This window comes from Terrapene carolina, unplaced genomic scaffold (assembly GCF_002925995.2).
Source record: "Terrapene carolina triunguis isolate 2854851 unplaced genomic scaffold, T_m_triunguis-2.0 Scaffold84, whole genome shotgun sequence".
Classification (NCBI taxonomy): Eukaryota; Metazoa; Chordata; order Testudines; family Emydidae; genus Terrapene; species Terrapene triunguis.
Genome location: NW_020664435.1, coordinates 25,008,534 through 25,028,858, shown reverse-complemented (window position 1 = coordinate 25,028,858; position 20,325 = coordinate 25,008,534). Strand labels below are relative to the sequence as shown.

At 40.7% G+C, this 20,325-nt stretch overlaps 1 protein-coding gene across 1 annotated transcript in view; it reads right to left on the bottom strand.

The window, feature by feature from the left end:
* THSD7A (thrombospondin type 1 domain containing 7A) overlaps nucleotides 1–20,325 on the bottom strand; it is a 352,561-nt gene that overhangs the window by 77,132 nt on the left and 255,104 nt on the right. The window contains exons 12-13 of the mRNA XM_026649434.1: nucleotides 17,543–17,646; nucleotides 1,048–1,242 (exon numbers count right to left, since the gene is read on the bottom strand). Of these exons, the coding sequence (XP_026505219.1) occupies nucleotides 1,048–1,242; nucleotides 17,543–17,646 (299 nt within the window). The remainder of the gene's footprint in view (nucleotides 1–1,047; nucleotides 1,243–17,542; nucleotides 17,647–20,325) is intronic.

Here is a 20,325-nt window from a genome sequence, read left to right as displayed (position 1 = left end):
TTTTTTCCTCTTACTTAATCGGCCTCTCAGAGTTGGTAAGACAACTCCCACCTTTTCATGCTCTCTGTATGTGTATATATATCTCCTCAATATATGTTCCATTCTATGTATCCAAAGAAGCGGGCTGTAGCCCACGAAAGTTTATGCTCAAATAAATTTGTTAGTCTCTAAGGTGCCACAAGTACTCCTGTTCTTTTTGTGGATACAGACTAACACGGCTGCTACTCTGAAACCTGATTAGTTAATGTTGTGCAAATTTTTAATCACAATGAAATTTCAACAAAAAGCAGGAAAAAGTGTTTGTAAAAATGTTCATGAAAAACATTTTGTAACCATCTGTAATAACCAGAAAAACCTCCAGTTTTTGCTGGGCTAGCAACCCCCAAGGACTCTAATTTACCTTATGTTTGTTCTGTACATAGCACAATGGGATGTCAACTCCCGTGACAACCTTCGGGCACTAATGCAGTGAAAATAGTAAACAATAATGACAGCAGATCTGTGACAATTGAGGCACTTGGAGACAGGATGTAGAAAATGGTCAATAATTCAATGATTATGCCCATTTTGGCTGGAGGGGATGATTTAGGGGCTGACCAAAAGTTCATGGAAGGACTGCCATTGACTTCCATGGGCCTGGACCAGGCCCCAGTAGGTTAACACATTGCTTTAAATATTTCAACTCTGTGGAACCTCAGGTAGTGTTGACTCAGTCCTTCAAAAAGATAAATGGTCTACTATGCAGTTTATTGTGTATCGATCTTATAGAAGAGACCATGATTTCATCGGTAATCCCATGTTACTTCTCTTATGACCTAGAGTTTTCTGTAGTGTTCTTTACTGATATTTTTCCCCCCTCAAACCCTGCAATATTGTGTAGTGCACGCCAATTATCTGCCTGGTTGTTGCCCTAGACCTCAGAGCTGCCTGCTTGTCAATGATGTATGCATTTGGGTATCCTTCAGACTGATATAAACTGTATAAGTTTAAAATAAAATAAATACTAGCTAATAATAAACAATGTTTCAGTATCCCTTTGACTCTTACCAACAAGAGAGCGCTTTCTCGTCCTGACTGCTCCACAGTCCCCATTGCAGGAAGAAAACTTTGACCAGATTGTGAACTGACAGTCATCTTGGCAAGGAATCTGGCAGGCCTGTGTTAATGTTGGTAAAGGGCCTGCATATTTAAGGCACTCACTGATGTCAGCCGGTCCTCCATCTTGTCTGCGACAAGTAATTGCTAGAAACAAATATGTTTAGAGTTTATAAAGGACTGTCAGGCTTATAACTAGTCTAGAACAGTGGTTTTCAACCAGGGGTACATGTGGGTATGCAGAGGTCTTCCAGGGGGTACATCCACTCATCTAGATATTTGCGTAGTTTTACAACAGGCTATATAAAAAACACTGGTGAAGTCAGAATAAACTAAAATTTCATACGACTTGTTTATACTGCTCTATCTACTATACACTGAAATGTAAGTACAATATTTATATTCCATTTGATTTACTTTATAATTATATGGTAAAAGGGAGAACTTAAGCAATTTTTCAGTAATAGTGTACTGTGACACTTTTGTATTTTTGTGTCTGATTTTGTAAGCAAGTAGTTTTTAAGTGAGGTGAAACTTGGGGGTACACAAGAGATATCTGACTCCTGAAAGGGGTACAATAGTTTGGAAAGGTTGAGAGCCTCTGATCTATAATATAGCAATTAGCCAGGAATGCCCACATTTCAGACAACATTCTGCTACTAAATATTAGATAAACCCAGAACAGCTATGTGTAACACAACAGCCTAATATTTACAGATGTTTGTACATTACAGCTAAATATGTAGATCTGAAATTTTTGAGATGCTTTACTCTATTTAAATTATTTCTTTATTGATGTTTTCCGACAATAAAATATTAAAGGGCAACCTCAACTATGATATAATATTACAGCAGTAAGCCTGTTAGAAATTGCCACCCCTCATAGATTTTCACATAATCAAGTTATGCTAGACATTTCCTTTCGAGATGCACCCAAACTTAGATACCACAATATGTGGGCAATATAAGAACATGAACAGAATTCATGGATTCCAAGACCAAAAGACACCACTGTGATCATCTAGTCTGACCTTCTGTATAACACAGGGTAATAGAGCTTCCCCAAAATAATTCCTAGAGCACAGCTTTTAGAAAAAACATCCAATCTTGATTTAAAAATTGTCAGGACAGAAAATGCAGCATGACCCTTCGTAAGTTGTTCCAATGCTTAATTATTCCATATTCTTAAAAATATCCACCCTATTTCCAGTCTGAATTTGTCTAGCTTCAACTTCTAGCCATTGAATCATATTATATATTTCTCTACTAGACTCAAGAGCCCATTTTAGAATTTTTGTTCCCTTACAAATTTTGTACTTACAAATTGTGATCAAGTCACCCCTTAACTTTCTCTTTGTTAAGCTAAAAAGACTGAGCTACTTGAAGTTATCACTGTAAGGCATGTTTTCTCATCTTTGAATCATTCTCATGGCCCTTCTCCGAACCATCTTCAATTTATCAACATTCCATTCTTCTTGAATTATGGGCACAGAACTGTACACAGTATTCCAGCGGCAGTCACACCAGTGCCAAATATAGAGGTAAAATAACCTAACTCCTACTCGAAATTCCACTGTTTATGCATCCCAGGATTGCATTCACTCTTTTGGCTACAATGCCAAACTGGGAGCTTATGTTCAGCTGATTATCCACCATGACCCTCAAATCTACATTAGTTGTTCCTAGATGTACACACTTACATTCAGCAATGTCAAAATACACGTTGTTTGCTTGTGCCCAGCTTACAAAGCAATCCAGATCACTCTAGATCTATGACCTGTCCTCTTCATTATTTACCACTCCCCTAATTTTTGTTGTCTGCAAACTTTATCAGTGTTGATTTTATGTTTTCTTCAAAGTCGTTGATAAAAATGTTTAATAGCGTAGGGCCAAGAATCAATCCCTGTGGGCATGGGTGGTCAGTAACCCGGCCGTTGCAGGACGTTAGCCCCTGGCCACTCCCCTTCTGCCCCTCCCTCCTCCACAGGAGCCCAGAGCACCCTACCTGTGGCCTCCGGCCCCAGCGCCAGGTGGCAAGGCCCCAGCCCCAGTGCTCCAGGCAGTGCGGCCAGTCCTGGTGTGCTGGGCAGCAGTGCTCCCGGCCCCGGTGCTCGGGTGGCGAGGCCGGCCCCAGTGCACTGGGCGGCAGCGGTCCTGGCCCCAGGGCTCCTGGCAGCCAGGTGGGGCGGCCTGCCCCGGTGCTCTGGGGCCACGGCCCCAGGACCAGCCACCCTGACTCCCTGTGTGAGGCAGGCCAGCCAGCCCGGGCCAGCCAACCAAAGCAGAGCCCTCTGGGAACCGCAGGAGGGGTCCTGGCCTGGGGTGGAGTGTGGGCGGGGCCATGCTAGGCTGTTTGGGAATGCACAGCCTACCCCTGCCTGCAATACCCGCTGCCCATGCCTGTGGGTATAGGTGCTGGAACTAAGGGTGCTGCCGCACCCTTTGGCTTGACATAGTTTCCATTACATACAGGGTTTACAGTTTGGTTCAATGGCTCTCAGCACCCCCGCTATAAAAATTGTTCCAGCACCTCTGCCTGCAGGGTCCCATTGGGGGAACCCCTGTAGGATCCCACCCATTGAAAACTACCACATTTGAAGATGGGTTTCAATACAACACATTACTGAGAAGGATAAACACAAAGTAAGGATCCAGCTCTGGGTTCTGATTCTGAGAGCTGCAAAGTTTGGAGTGATTAGAATGAGTCATTGACTCCTCAGACACGTATTGTAACATTGTTGCCTGACAACTTACGACAAGCTTTGGCCTTGAACAATGGTTGGTGTAAAACACATTAGCTGTGTGATGAGAGTGAGATGGGTGTACAAACATTTTACAGCAGGGTAACAGTATGTTGGAACTAACATTTTGTACTTAAAAAATCTGTATTGTTTTGATTAATTACATGCAAAAAAGGGAAATTTCAGATGTCCCAAAAAGAAATTCCTGGGACACCAGAACATGATATCGAAAACCAGCTCTATCCCATGAACACCAGTATGTATGGCAACTTTATATATAATCTCCCCACTGTATCTCCTTTTCAGAATTGCTGAATGCCACTTCTTTATCACTGCCTTTTCCATCTGAATTTAAACAGGTATATCACATGCAAACATCCAATTTACTATTATGTGTTGATAGAATTATAGCATTAGTCTAAATACAGAACCATAATCAAATACATCTTACTTCCTTTTATCCCAAGATAATTCCAGTATTATTCTGAGTTAATTCTGTTGAAAACGTGTAGTTGTGTTGTTTTCAATGGGAACAATGGCATGTTAATGTTTCTTGGTTTATGACAGCACACAATATGGCACAATATCTCATAACTGCAAAAGTAATTTGGGTTACCAATTGGTAGTAGTAACACAGCATATAAACAGAATACAGTCCAGTAAAAATGTGAAGAAATAACAGAAAGCTTTATATGACATTTTACTGAATAATTCAGCAGCAATGTTTTTATGCTACTGACAACAATGGTTTTACTGGAATGTGAATTGAAAAAAAAAAACCTTCAATTTTGCTGCACAAAGTATGGCATAATTATGTTCCGCTGCTGACAGGGAACCATAAATAGTTTTAGATGCAAAGTTTCTAAAGCAGTAAAAGTATCTATGAGAAACTAGTTCCTTCGAGAAGAAAAGGAAGGAACAAACACTTGGAAAATAAACCGTTCGGTCTTGCCTAATATATCTTTAGATTCTTAAAAAAACAAAAACAACAACAAGAAGAAATCACAGTACTGCTTTGGTAAGATGGCTTACAAAAGAAACAATAGACCATATTTGAAATGCCCTTGACTATTCAACTAGAAATTCGTATCTCTATAAATTATGAGTATTTTGTTTTTAATTTAAATTTAGAGTGGTGTTATTTTATTTTTCCTGAGACCATACAATACAATTGAAGTTTCTGACGGATAATTCAGTACTACCTTAAAATATTATTAGAAGACCCTAAATGAAAAAAAAAATGGGCTGAATCTTGAGCTGCACGGAGCTTCTGCATGGTGCTGCTTCAGGGGGAACAGAGGAGAATAATAATGAAAAGCTGCGGTAAGCAACCTTTACAATTCCCCTTGATCCTTGGCTCAACTAGGGGATTGAAACAACCACTCTTGACACAAACAGACTCAGTACTGCTCTGAGCTGTGCTGACTAGTCGTCTACTGACTTTTATGCTATCCAAGGATTACCCTCTGCTTCTTCAGGCATTAGTTTGCTCATTTTTGATGCACTTAGTTGTCTCTCTCACACACCATTTTCCTCTTTGAAGGAAACACTGTGAGGTTGATGAGGTCTTGTGTCTTGTCAGATTTGGATTATGAATCTGAGCTATAGGGCTAGTTCCTGAATTTTCCTACTATTACAGTGCTGTTCCTTTAGCCATCTTTTACCTGACCCTCCCACCAACGCTCATCTCTTCCTTGGTCCTTTGGTATCTCCCCAGGCATTTGCTCATCACCACCTTTTGTAACACACTTTGCAGGAAGTTAAGATTCCTGTCCTTGCTTTATTGATCGAGGTGAGAGTTAGGAGGGGTTTAGAATTCAGAACCTCTTTCTCGTCCTATTTGTCTCTTTTGAGTTTACAGGGTGCCTTTGCTCCTTGAGGAAAGATTAGGTGAACCTTCACCGCACACAAAAGCAGATTTCTTAATCAGAACAAAATTTGTTAAAAACAGAAAGAAAATGGAGTAAAACAAAAAGAAACAGGTTGCTTACCACATCTATGTTTACATTTTGCAAACATTAAACTACGCAAGACAGTTTCAGTTACAGAAGGAAACACAAATGCTTATGATGTTCCAAGAAGTGATTAATGGCTCTCACCCCAATGTCAGAGTTCAAGCTCCCATACTGTCCTAAAAGATAAATAGATAGAGGAAGCATGCCTCTCTCACCGCATCCAGAGATCCCTCTCCTCCACTGCTATCTTCCCAGACATAGCTCCCATCATCGAGGAAACTCAAGTCATCCCTATTCTTCAAATCAAACTTCCTCAGTTACCTACCCCTACCACATGGTTTTGGACTTGCTGCTTTCTCTGGATTGGTCTATACTATAGGCTTACATTGGTATAACTACATCACTCAGGGATGTGAAAAATCCACACCCCTGAGTGATGTATTTATACCAACCCAACCCCCCAGTGTAGAAAGTGCTATGTTGGCAGGAGCGCTTCTCCTGTTGATATAGCTACTACCTCTCAGGGAGGTGGATTATCTATGCCGACGTCAGTATAGGACGTCTTCAATAAAGCCCTACAGCATCACAGCTGTATCCATACAGCTATGCATATACAGTGTTTTAAGTGTAGACCTGCCCTCTAAGGCCATGTCTACACTTGAAACACTACAGCGGCACAGCTGCAGCACTGTAGCTGCACCACTGTAGTGCTTCAGTGCAAAGACATACTAGAGTGACGGGAGAGGTTCTCCTGTTACTGTAGGTAATCAACCTCCCCAAGAGGTGGTAACTTATTCTTCCGTTGGCCTAGCACTGTCTGCACGATGTGTTAGGTCAGCTTAACTATATCTCCCAGGGTGTGTGTGGATTTTTCGCACCTGTGAGAGATGCAGGTATTCCCTTAGGGTACGTCTACACTACCCGCCGGACTCTGCCGTTGACTCCGGAACTCCACCATGGCGAGAGACGGAAGTGGAGTCGACGGGGCAGCAGCGGCCATCGATCCCGCGCCAGAGGATGCGAAGTGATTCTAAGTCGATCTAAAATAAGTCGACTTCAGCTACGCTATTCTCGTAGCTGAAGTTGCGTATCTTAGATCGATCCCCCACAGTGTAGACCAGGCCTTAGACTTGTCTAGCTGAGGCTTAAGAGATGACCAGTTGACATCACCCAATGACTTTTAACAGCCTCCTTTCAAAGGCTTAACTATCCACCTCAGAGACTGCATTTCAAAGACGAGTCTGCCCATCTAGTAATGTGGTTTCTGTCTGGCCCTACACACTGTTCATTGAGGAAGGCAGTTTCACCAGTGTGGGTGGAGTTTTTCTAAAACCAACTCTCTCTTGGCTATTAAACATGACTTTTCTACAGACATCTCCAGCCTGTCACACCCTCTTTGAGAACCTATGTTGTTTGTGCATCTAACTTTTATCCAGCAGACAGAGATGAGAGGCTCCCTCTGGAGCTAATACCTCTGCTTTTTCAAGGATCAGCTGTCAGTTGTGCACTGAAGCAACCAAAGCAGGAGAGAGCTTCATCCTTGAAAACTAAAGATTTCAGCCCCATGACAATACAATATACAATGTAGGTTGTGATACCGAATCTGCTCCTGACATTGACTCTCCCAGCATCCATAACAACGCACCATTCCATGCCACTAGGTGCAGATGATTGGCTTTTGATTCAATTGTACTGTGTTACACTACTGATTTAGGTACCTATTTCAAAATGTATACTTAATGCTTACGAGTGGCTAAACAGTGGTTAGTTTTTCCGCTGCTGACAATACAGGCCGTTGACAACTGTGTAATTTATTGATACAGTACCTTGGCCAAGTAATAATCCATGTCCAGCTGCACTTTTGCATTGCTTTTAGCATTTAAGAAGTTGTTAGAATGTCAGTCACATTTTTTTCACATAGAGTCTCATTTGGGCATCCACAGCTCTAGTTCAATTCAATGGGAGCTTCAGGTGCTCAGCACATCTGACCAAGCCCATGGCTCTTTAATTATACTCTATAAATGCCAGCTGAGATCTATGATCAACCTTCATCACAAGCAATGTTTTCAACTGCTGCTTGGCTAATAATCAATCCTACCCAACCACATCAAATTGATTGTACACATTAGCAGCGAGAGGAAGGGATGTGCTTGTTCTGTTACTGGATTAAACACAAAAGTGATTGTGAAGTGTACACATAAAACACGAGAGTACAGTTAACAGAAAAATCAAATGTAAAGTGGATACAATTCACTTAAGAAACGGTTTCCCTATTTAACAATTATCATCTCCCAGAAGAGAAGTGTGAAATAAACTGCACTCTAAATTTTCTAGACAAGGGACTTTGATGTTTGATGTAATTAAAGATTTGTCTGATAGTGTCACTTGAACTAAGCCACAAGGGGCCATGAGCCAATCTGTTTTGTTGTTGTTGTTGTAATTAAATACGAATGCTGTATTTCAGTAAGTCTGTTGTTATGGGTAGGTAAAAACAAAATGCCATTTTTGTTTCCTTCCATGTTTGTTTGTTTATTTTTTACTGAATTACTTAAGCTGCAATGGCCAAGCAGCATAAAAATATATTTTAAAAGTTTATAAATGAAATGGCTTTGGGGTCCCTTTGCTTTACAAAGGACTTTCATTCGTTTATTTATTCAATGGCACAAAACTTTGTTAATTCAGAGTTAAGGTTGCCCAGTGGTCTCTTATTCAGAAAAACTCAAACTTTAGAAAGGCAGGAAATACAGAATTAAGATAAACAAATGGTGCAATTTTAACTTAGCCCCTTCCCCCTCACTTGGGCAATAGGCACTGGGAATTATACATTCACTCCAGCTGCATTCTCTGTCTTAGGAGTAGCTGTACTGAATGGTGGAGGAGTAAATGGAAGAGCTGTGATTGTGATATGAGAAGATCTGGGTATGAGCCCTGTCCTCCCATGTGTGTTATCAAAGGAAGGAGGTGCATAGATATCTTGAGGTTCCAGTCTGCATCATTTCATTACAGAATTGTGTAGGTTAGGTCATTACCAAGGCACTCAGGTCTACTTGACATGGCTATTGTCAGTAGTGTGGTGGGATACGAAACCAGTCTGTGGATTTAATGATAGGGAGGGGAAAGCGTAGGTGTAGGGGGTATCTTGTGGGCAAGTGTGATGGGGGTATAGAAGAGTATGAAGTGATGTTAAATTTTATAAGTGCAGTAGTATGTCAAGGGAGTAGGCTCACTGAGCATAGTGCAAGTGGCACCTGTCCATTAAAGTGTAAAGGGGGAAAGAGAGAGAGAGAGTGTGTGTGTGTGAGAGAGAGAGATGGGCATTGCTCAAAGAGGGAAGAGTTGAGGTTGGTGGGCATTTACCTTATCTCTGTATGTCCTGGTTTTCAGAAGTTTAAGTATTGCTGAACTTGAGGTTCTAGAAGGGCACGAGCTATCACTGGGCAACCTTAACTCTGTGTTAACAAGGTTTCTTCCCATTTAATTTCCTAGGTTATTTTTTTTAAACAGAAAGAGAAATATTTGTTGGTAGGAGTTTGTGGCCAGACAGCTGAATCCTCACCTTAGTTTGCAGCTGATATGCTACTGTGGCTAAGTAATACTCAAAAGACCTAGATTTCCATCAGTATATCTCAAAGAACTTTGCATTCCTATCCTCATTTTACAGATGGGAAACTGAGACACAGAGAAGTGATGTGACTAGCCCAATGTCACCCAGCAAGCTGGTGGCAGAACTACAAATAGTGTTAGTCCAATTTAATCCCTTCAGTTTGTCATTTTAAAGAGCCAGAGGCTTCTGATGAGCTAAACAAGAGTAGCAAAATCTTCACATAAACTTTTAATTTGCTTTTCCCCAAAAGGCTGGTGGTGCTATCCCCTCATTTGGGGTGACTCTGAAGCGTTGAACATGCTTCTGGAATGATCTGAGCCCTGGTTTGATTGCTCTGGGTATGTGTACACAGCCCGTGGAAGCGAGTGTCCCAGCCCAGGTTGACACACTTGGGCTAGCAGGGTTGTCACATGGCACTAACGCTCTAAAAACAGCGTTGTAGACAGCGATTTGAAGTTGTGGATTGGGCTCTCAAGCCCAGGGAGGAGGCTGGGCTTCAGAGTGCAAGCCACCACTTCAAAGCGCTGTCTACACATCTGTTTTTAGAATGCTAGTGTGAGCCCCACTAGCCGGAGTCTGTTCACCTGGGCCGGGAGTCTCACTTCAGTAGGCTGTGTAGACAGACCCTATCTGTGAGCACAAAAAGGTTGCCACAATATCTCAACTTTAAGAAACGTCATTTTTTTTGGTGCGGCTCTATCTGAGATCCCGTTAGTCAAACGGCCCCCAAATCTGGATCACTAATAGTACCTCAAACCCATAAGGCACTCCATATTTCAAGACAATCTGAGTAATTGTATGGATTTTAGAGCACTTACAATCAAGCTTTAAACAGGAACTGCTATAATCCCTTGTTTAATATTATGAGAAAAAATATTGTTTTATTTCTTAGAATGATACAAATTATTCCAGTACAGTTGCTTATGTGTTCAGCATCAGTGCTGATCATAAGTGTTACACCATCAAAGTGTACTTACACTCTTGTGAGATATTCTAGTACATGGGACGTGTGGTGAAATATTCCTGGCACTGATCATATCAAGAAGCGGCATGTGCCATGCTCTGTAGTGAAACTGGAAATCTTGGAAATTTCTGTGCGCATGGGAAAATGCTGCTGATGAATCTAATTTTGCTGAAGAGTTTGGCTCCTGGCTTCATTTTATTTCTTGCAGGAAGTGTAAATGTTCCTTTTTAACATTGCTGTTCAATGTCTTGATGCTAATGCAGAGTCCAAGTCTGTTCATTTTTCTGTACAATTACTAAGGCGTGAACCCAGTCTCTTGGTATCTCTGTTCTATGAATAATGTCATCTGTCCTCATGTTTTGCCCTTCTTCCTTGTCTTCCTCTTTAACTTACACCTCCTCCTCCTTAGGCCCTTTTGTCTTCTTCCATTGTGAATCCCCATTGTAGCCGTGGGCAACATATCTCACTGGAAGAGGACAAGACTGATTGGAGTTATGCTCCAGAAACATCTTTGGTCTTTTCTAATTCTCCTTAAAAGTTGCTTCACAGTTTTTGAGAGAAGATGGCAGAAAATACTCACACAACAGCATCTTCCATAAAATAATGTTTATTAAAATATAGAGAAAAATCAGATAAAAATAAATGACTTGCATAACATCCCTCATCTCAATATTCATTATTACTAGTCAATATTCCTCATCTGGAATTTATTTTGCTCTCATTCTAACCCAGTTCCCCCCCCAGTTTTCTCCAGTTATGTACGCACACCACAAAGGGGCTGAGCATCTACTCTAGGAGATGGTCCCTTGTGGATAAGAATACCTTTTAACAATGATTAATAGCTGTCTTTCAAGTACCTAGTTCAAACACAGCTTTTCACAGATCGTTTTGTTTGCCTGTGCCCAATTTACCTAGGCTTCTGTTTAAACTTTTTTTCCCTTTCAAAATCAGTTTTTTTGACAAATTCCACATTGGCTGTTGCATTCCTCTAGGGTTCTTTTTAAAATGCTTGTGGAACATTTTAGGTGCCTTGCGTAGCAGGCTCTGCATCCTCCTATCAGAGTCTCGAATATGTCACAGGGACACCCCTTACCTGAGAGCATGTCTTCTTGTCTGCTGTGATGCAATCGGTCCATTACTGATTTGTTACCAGAGTTTTTATTCTGACATTCAACTAAATACATCCTTTGATATGCGAGATTTTTTGGCCTAGTTAATAAGTTTAATAGCATCTACGGCTTTCATATACTGTTCAAATTAATGTTGAAACCTCTTCCAGGCATCCTCAGAATTACTCATAATATTTTAAGTGGGATTCATATTTTGCCATCAGATGGGCTCTGAAGATTTTTATTTTACCATTGTAGTCAGCATCACCTTCATCAAACATTTTCAATCTGGTTTTATCAAACATTTCCAGTTTGCTCTTTCCCCCAATTTGTGAACACTCCATGCCTTTCACTCCTGCTTCCAGATAATATTTTAATGATGACTGAAGAAGGCTTTAGGGTAACGAAAGGAAATATGGCGACTTTAACCTTTGTACTGAAACACATGTATTACCCTCTGCTACAGCATACATAAGCATAAATCAAAAGTTTTCAGGTATGTGCTGATGGAGAGCAAGGGGCTATAGGGCACTTACACTGTTTTTCACTGCTAGAAGATTAGAAGGCATTTTACCACAAGTGAAATGATGGTGGTCAGTCCCTACTGGAAGCTTACATACACCACAGGATAACACTGTCTGGCATGATTACCCGTATTTGTTCAAGAAAGACCCGTGACCAAAATATCAATGATTTTGCAGGTCAGGAGTGAAATGCTTTGGAACATCTGTATCAAGAGAAGCCAAGCCTGCACTATGTTTTGTTTTACGTTGGAACATCAGTCCATCACTTTACATGACCACTGAAGTTCATTATTTTTTCTCTTAAAAATACATGTTGAAAGAAAAGCAATTTTGTTAACAAAATAAAAAAGCCATTTCTTGTCTTTCCTCCACACCAAACTCAAGCTCTAAAATTGTGACATGTTCATTTACACGGACATGATTTGTAATAAAAGCTTCATTATACAGGACAGCTAGAAGCAGAACTGTCTTGAAGGATGAATCATTCTCCTAACATTATGATTCACCCTGATACCTTTACTGTCAACCAAACCCAATGTAATAAAATAGCTGAAAAATGAATATTAGGGTTACAATATTAGGCAAGGTCATTCTAACTGCACCCATGGACTGTCACGACCAGCCTCTTCACCACTCGTTTTTAATGCTCTCTCCCTCCTTTTTTCCTTCCAGATTTAATTACTTTTTCTGACTAATGTGTGTTCACAGTATAAATAGTACAGAATGTCTTGTGTGAAAGAAACTGCTAATGAATCTGTATACGTGGGATCTGTCCATTCTGTGACATGTGTTCCTTTGGCTTTAACACCATTGGTGCTAAATTGTATGTGATGCTGACTGTGTGTAGGCAATGAAGGCCAGAGCAGGATAGTTCTAATAATATTGGGAAACAACATCTCCTAACAGTGCAAATGAAGAACTTCCAAATTGAGGACGGTTCTTGTAAATTGGAAAAACCAGAATTACTTGTTCTACTGAATAGGAATACAAAATAAAAGTAAGAAACACAGGAAACTGAAGTGCTGAGATTAATTCTGTCTGATGATCACTGCATATCACTATAATAGGAAAATTATCATGGAGCAACCAAAGGATGGTGAAATTTAACACTCATGCCAATGTGTTAGAAGCTATTTAATACTAAGAACAAATATCCATCTTAAAGTCTCATTTATTCACAGATGAGAATTTTTTTTATACCAAGAGGATATCTATATCTACACACACACCCATGCAAAGTGAAAACCCACAAACATTTGGGCATCTTTAAATAAGCTATCCAAAATATCTATGATGAAATCAGTAATTGTTCTGTAAATTCATATAAACAAATATTACACTAAGAGGATCTTAAATTTGAAGGTGCAGCTTTTCCTGATTTGAGTGCTTAAAGGTAAGATTCCTTGCAAAACAGTACTTCTGCCTCTTCATAAATATGCATTACGAAACAGTCTAACTCAGGGGTAGGCAACCTATGGCACGTGTGCCGAAGGCAGCACGCGAGCTGATTTTCAGTGGCACTCAGACTGCCCAGGTCCTGGACACCAGTCCGGGGGGCTCTGCATTAATTTAATTTTAAATGAAGCTTCTTAAACATTTTAAAAACCTTATTTACTTTACATAACAACAATAGTTTAGTTATATATTATAGACTTCTAGAAAGAGACCTTCTAAAAATGTTAAAAAGTATCACTGGCACGCAAAACCTTAAATTAGAGAGAATAAATGAAGACTCGGCACACCAGTCCTGAAAGGTTGCCGACCCCTGTAACTAAATGATCACATACTACAGTAATTCTAAGATAATGTAATATCTTTCTACAACTTGTGGAACCTGTGGCTCTTTGCCTGCACACCAAGCAACTCGTGCAACAGCTCTCCTTGACTGTCACAACTTACCGAGTCAATAGGGACAGAGCCAAAATCTCCAGTGGAGCTCTTGCTTCAGTCCATTCAAACTTGGACAACAGTTTCCAGTACAAAGCCAAATTAGCCAGACGTTTGTGTATAGTGCAGCATCCTTAGCTCAGGGAGCGGCAACCTTTGGCACGGGGCTCGCCAGGGTAAGCACCCTGGCGGGCCGGGCCGGTTTATTTACCTGCTGCATCCACGGGTTCGGCCGATCGCGGCTCCCACTGGCCGCGGTTCGCACATCCCTCGGCCTGGGCCACTTCCCATAGCCCCCATTGGCCTGGAGCAGCGAACCGCGGCCAGTGGGAGCCGCGATTGGCCGAACCTGGTGAGCCACGTGCCAAAGGTTGCTGATCCCTGCCTTAGCTGCACACTTGGCATGAAATTTACTCCTGTGCAGAGGACCAGAACCACTTAAGTTCCACTTAAGCCCTATTTTCAAGGCTAAAATTAAAACTTAAGTGGCATATATGTTAACCTTCTGGACAGAAGTGACTATCACCCTATAAGAAATTCATGAAAACCTTGCACTGTGCATACTCAGTATGCAATTTTCAGAGGTACAAAACTCAGTTAAATCTAAACCAGTTTCCTCCAGAATGCACAAAGATACTTCTACACAAATTGGGCTATTTCTGTATAAATGTTCAACTTCCAGTTCCCAGCCATTTTGGCTGTAGAGGTGTTCAAATAATGGAAAACATCTATTTATTTCACTCTCTAATGCCTCTAGAAGAGCTGATGTGATTTTGCTTAAATTTGCCAAATAGTTCATTGCCAGGCAGAAAAGCCTCAAATTAGTCTTTCCCATTCCTGTTAGAATACAGTACACATGCTAATATCACAGAGCAGGTAAGAAAAAGAGTTATTTTTACTCTGTTCTGCGTTAATATTTTGCAGATTATTAATTCATGCAGTGCTAGTTCATCTGTGAATACACCCCAAAAACAAACAAAAAAAACCCCAACCCCAAAACAACAACAAAAAACCTACTGTATAATTTACATAGCTTCACATCACAGGATTAACAGTTGCTTGTGTGAAACTTCTAAACAGGTTTCCAATCAAATCCATCTTCTAAACAAAACACTTGTAATGTTCTCGGACTGAGTTGATGATGCTAACTACAAAAAAGTAAACAGCAGCAAAACTAAATTCCATCATATTCCTATTCTTTTTTTCCCCGATTGCCAGCTGCAGTGCTCTCAGAACTACCACAGCTGAGCCCCATTTGAATCAGAGGCAGAAAATGGATTGATCAGCTTGTATCTGAGTTAGCATTGTATATGCACCAGAGATTAAAAGAAATGAGACTAGTATACATACGGTCCCATCCTATGCACAGTTTTGTCGTTTACCTAAAAGGGAGAAGCCAATACTGGGCTCAGGCCTAACTTTCAGACGTGCTGAGCAGCCATAACTTTCATTGCCTAAACTGGACACTCAATTCCCATATTTGGGCGGTCAGATCAGCACACAGACAGTTCCAGGGTACCCATCTGAGAGTCCAGAGAGGGAATTGGGCCCTCATCTCAAAAGTGAGCAATTGTCTTTCCAATCTGCTCTAAGGCTAAGTTTGCACACTATGTAGAATGAAACTTCATCCCTTTCCTGGAGTTTGGCTCCATTAATATACTGTAGCTCAAGCCTTCTCCTCAGGCTTGGCTACTCCTAGGGTTCCTAACTCAAGACTGTTCTCCAGTGCTTAATTTGTACCAGGGCTTGTCAGTGCTGAGCCCTGGCACCTCTAGGCTTGGCAATTCATAGCTCCAGCATTTCTAAGCTTGCTGCATCAGTTACAAATGTAAAAAAAAAAAAAAAAAAAAAAATTTGCTTGATCTCTGGCACTTCTTTCATTGCAAATTAAGCACTGCTGTTCTCCCATACCCCAGGTCTTCTCTCTCTCTCTCCAGACAACCACTCCCACCACTCATATCTGGCCAGGGTAACAAACCTCTGACTTCACTGAGTCTGCAGAACCCATTTAACCTTTCTCAGACCATTCAAAACCTGCTAGCTCAGTGTGGTGTTTCAGGGAAACACAGTTATGCCAAGTTTGAAAAATGTGTCCACAGCATTTCCAAAACTAAGTATTACTGTTTGTGCGTGTGTATATACAGTATGTAAATAGAGTTACAGGGCACTATATAAGGAGAGCTCAGCAAAACTTTCATGGTGCATCGAATATAGAAAATCTGTGCGCTAGGATAATTTAGGGTGTGCTTCAGGCTACGGTACTGATTATGGGACAAAAGTTGTAACTATCCTGCAGATTTAGATGCTGTTTCTACCATGACAATACAAATGAGGAGGCAACATTTTGTACTATCCTGAATTGCTGCCATCAAAGAGAGAAATCTTATTTTCTAGGTGCATAATCTGATTTTTGCCTCAAGAAGCTGCAGGGTCCAGAAATAGATTGGGCTAGTGGTATATCATCATGAGAATTACACACAGTCAGAAGATTTTTGTACTAGCAGGCAATACATTCAGGATTCATTTCATGGTATACCTTAAATTCATTTTCAGAACATCTTTAGAATCATCTGTAGACGCTACTAGGTAAAGATTTACTCTACAGAAAACCTAAAAGAATATCATAACCTGCTTTGACATTGCATGTAAGCTAATAACCAGAACACCTCACTTATGCTGCCAGCAACATCCCTTGCTCAGGAAGCTCCTCTGCATTCTACTGAGTCAATACTGTTATAATGGATCAGAGTTTCCATTAAAAAAAACAAACAGAAAAATATCCTGCAATATGTAGGAGGTCAGACTAGATGATCATGAGGGTCCGTTCTGGCCTTAAAGTCTATGAGTCTGGGAGAAAAATATCCTGAAGTTCAGGGTTCATTGGTCATTCAGAACAATTCCATTATCACAATACAGTAAGTGGGAATTGCAACTACAATTTTCACACTGATTTCATTTAATACTCCTCAAAAATCTCTCTTAATCTATGCAATGCAGTCACATTTAGGTGAATATGTTATCACAAAAAATTATTGGTAAAACAGGTGACATTGAAACCAGGCTTTTGGCTACTAAAATTATTTGCTATCATATGGAAAACATATAGAAGCCAGATTCTCAGATCTATGCATAATGGGCATGCCCCCCAAAAATGTGCATACATGCAAAACACCACGTACGTATAAGCAACTCAGTATTTTCACTGTAGAGAAGGTAAGTATGTAAGCATCTAACTATTTATAAGTCTAAAAACATAGGCTTTTCAGAGTGTAGTTACTACACCCATGTTTGAAAACTTGGCCCAGATAATGAGAACAAATTTTAGATGCTTCTCTCTCTTGGCAAAAGAAAAAAGATGAGAATGGTTGAACAAGGAGCAGCATTAACCTTAGTCACACACTGCAACAATATTTAAATAAAAACTTAAAACAGATATTTTATGAACAAATATTTTCCTGGGGTTGGTGTGGGATAACTCCTGCCAGGCTGGTAATCTAGTAATTTCCCCTGATGGCTTTCATTTATTTTAATAAAACATTAAGTCTCTAGTCTTTATGGTTTCAATGATAACCTTTAATGTGGGAGAGATACAACTACTTTTCCCTCCCCACCAATTTAGCCACTGACTCTTAGGAAATAAAGGACAGAAATAAAGTCTCTCACCTCTTGCTTGTAGTCCAGGCCCACATGTCTCATGGGCACCTGGGCTGTCCTGGCGAACATACCATGGTACCAGCTGGCATCTGCGCCATTTGTGGGTCTTCCACCTGCAACAAGGAAAAGGATAAATTAGAAACAATACATCTAAATGATATCTGTCAAAACGTAAGTGAGGAAAATATGCTAGATTACTCCAGAAACAATAACAAATGATTATTTATTATTAGCCTACCACAGATTATCCACAACAAAAGTTAACAATGACATGAAGCATGTTGAGTTCTCTTTTTTATTATCATTTTTTTGCTGTGCTCCGCTTATAGCTCCTATTAACTTCAGCAGGAGTTGTAGGTGCTAAAGAGCACCAAATTGACAGTTTTGATTCTCATCTTCCTCAGCTGCTCCATACTAAGTGGCAGGGCAAGATCAGAAATTAGGATAATCAAAGCCGAACCCAGAAACCGTCTCCATCAGCACTGGTTCAGTTTTCTTGAAACAGACATATTAGGATGGAAGACCAATCAACTCCAGACCATGTTTACTAAGGAATGTCACTACATTGCCAGCAATACAGTGTTGCCAAAAGCTTTGGTAGTCAGATAGGGTTGCCAATGATGCACATAAACTGAATATCCTGGCAGACCACCTTAAGGACCTAGGTAGAGATGGATCTGGGTGGTGCTCAATCTCTTTTGGATTTGCAGTAAGATGATGGAACATGTCTTCCTTCATGTATTTTAAAATACCAAGCACTCTACTGGTTTTCCACAAATAAATAATGAATATAACAGCTGTAATAATTCTCTTGCCAGGATTTGTGTATCTGTGTCTTGTATACTACTTTGACATTTCACCTCAAATTTTGCAGTACTAATATGTTTAAACACTTTTTCTTTATAATCTGATTTTGATTACTATGACTCCGAGCATATTTTATATTTTTCATAATAAACAAGTGACTGGATTTGTGTACAATTATCCATTTAATGAAAGGGCCCCTTCACTGTGTTTATGTGTTCAGGGCATTTTAACATTAGTCAACAAAAACCTACTGCATATTGAAAATTGAAAATGTGGCTGTGATGGAGTGAGTTATGTCTGAGTCAAATTATGAACCCTGTCTTGTTTTGCCTGTGGAAATGTTGGACACAGTGATTGCACAAGCCTAGCCATGCCAAAGGCAACCTGTTGCACTGCATTACAGACAACTGCCCTGGGACAAGTGCTTGACACCTCACTGAAGGATTCTCATTGAGAAGCCATCAAGACAGCAATATGGAACCACCAACTTTGAATGAATTTCAACAACTGACCCATTCCCATGGAACAATAGTTTTCTATATAAGTGGATGAGGCATGACTTGCGGGGAGAAGGCTGGAGTGTCCCAAGTTGAGAGCATGACGAAGAGGAGAGACACTACTTAAAAGAGGGGTTCTGATCTGTGTGTGCAGGTGGGGGAGACCTTTGTGCACTAGGGTGAGAGCAGGAGGGACTCTGGCTAGCCTGAAACATCAGCAAAGGGGTGAGATCCGACCAGTGGAGGGAGCATCAGAGGATTTTTGTTTTGTTTTCAAAGATCTATAATACTTGAGTGTTTTAAGAATAAAGGTTCAGGGGTTAAGAAATTCCTTTGCTAAGTCCACATTCCTTGTTTTCCCACCATATTATTCCAGAAGGGGTTAAACTAAAAGTTCAGAGTGCCCTCAGACTAGGTGGAGCGCTGAGGGGATGTAAGTGACTTGGGATGCGGCTCAGAAGGTCTCAGACACTGATTTCCAGGTCTAGGATGGCTGGGCAGCAACGCCCCACATCCCAAAGAAGGATGCCCACACAAGAGATTTTAGCCAGGGAGTGTATAGTCCCACATCTGGAAACAGTGATTAGACTCCAGCCAGATCCAGTTGGCTTGGAAGCACATGGGACCCAGAGATTGGGATCACGTCCAACAGATTAGTGACTATATAGTGGGACATGGGACCAGGTTGTTAACAGTGGGGAAAACATAATTTAATCAAAATAAACAACAGGGATGAGGAATTTCTAGAAGACTGAAATAGATAAAATAAATCAATACTGTACGGATTGGATTATTCAGTTGCATATTTAATTCAGTTATAAACATTTATTTTAAAAAATTTCTGAAGCTGCTACAAAATGTCCATCATAATACTGTAGAAGTTAGGTGTAGATTGCCCCAGAGTACACAGGGCCTTGAATATAGCAAAACCTATGCAGGATGTCCTGCTGTAAACTCAACTGAATTGAGTCAAGTGAAAAAAACATTAAATGCATACATGATTCATATCACCCACGTGCCGTAGCCATCAGCTGTGGTACTACCGTGATCCATCAAGGTGTGGGTTCATGTGAGATCCTCTCTTCCTTTAGCCCCAGCTTTCAGTGTAACCTGCCTTCCTTGTGCTGCTCCCTGACCTGAGGAAGGAGTAGGGAGCTGGCTGTGTGTGTGTGTGTCATACTATGTGCCCGGGCCAGAGAAGAAGGGTGCTAGAGGGAGTAGAGGGAAGGGTGTTTAACACTAGTCCCTTCCAAGAAAGTTAAGCTGCCCTGCCTAGCACTGCTAGAAACCCAGTGTTCTCCTGCACACAGCATCCTGCACACACCAGTGGCTCAGATGAAACTCCAGGAAATCACCTGGTTTTGAAGGTGTTAAATAGCTGAGCAGCAGCCAATGTTTAAGGGATAAAATTATTAAGCTGACACTGCAAAGGAAAGTTTTAAAATTATATTTGGAGTGCTGCGTTTTGGTAGCTTCAAGCACTGTAAT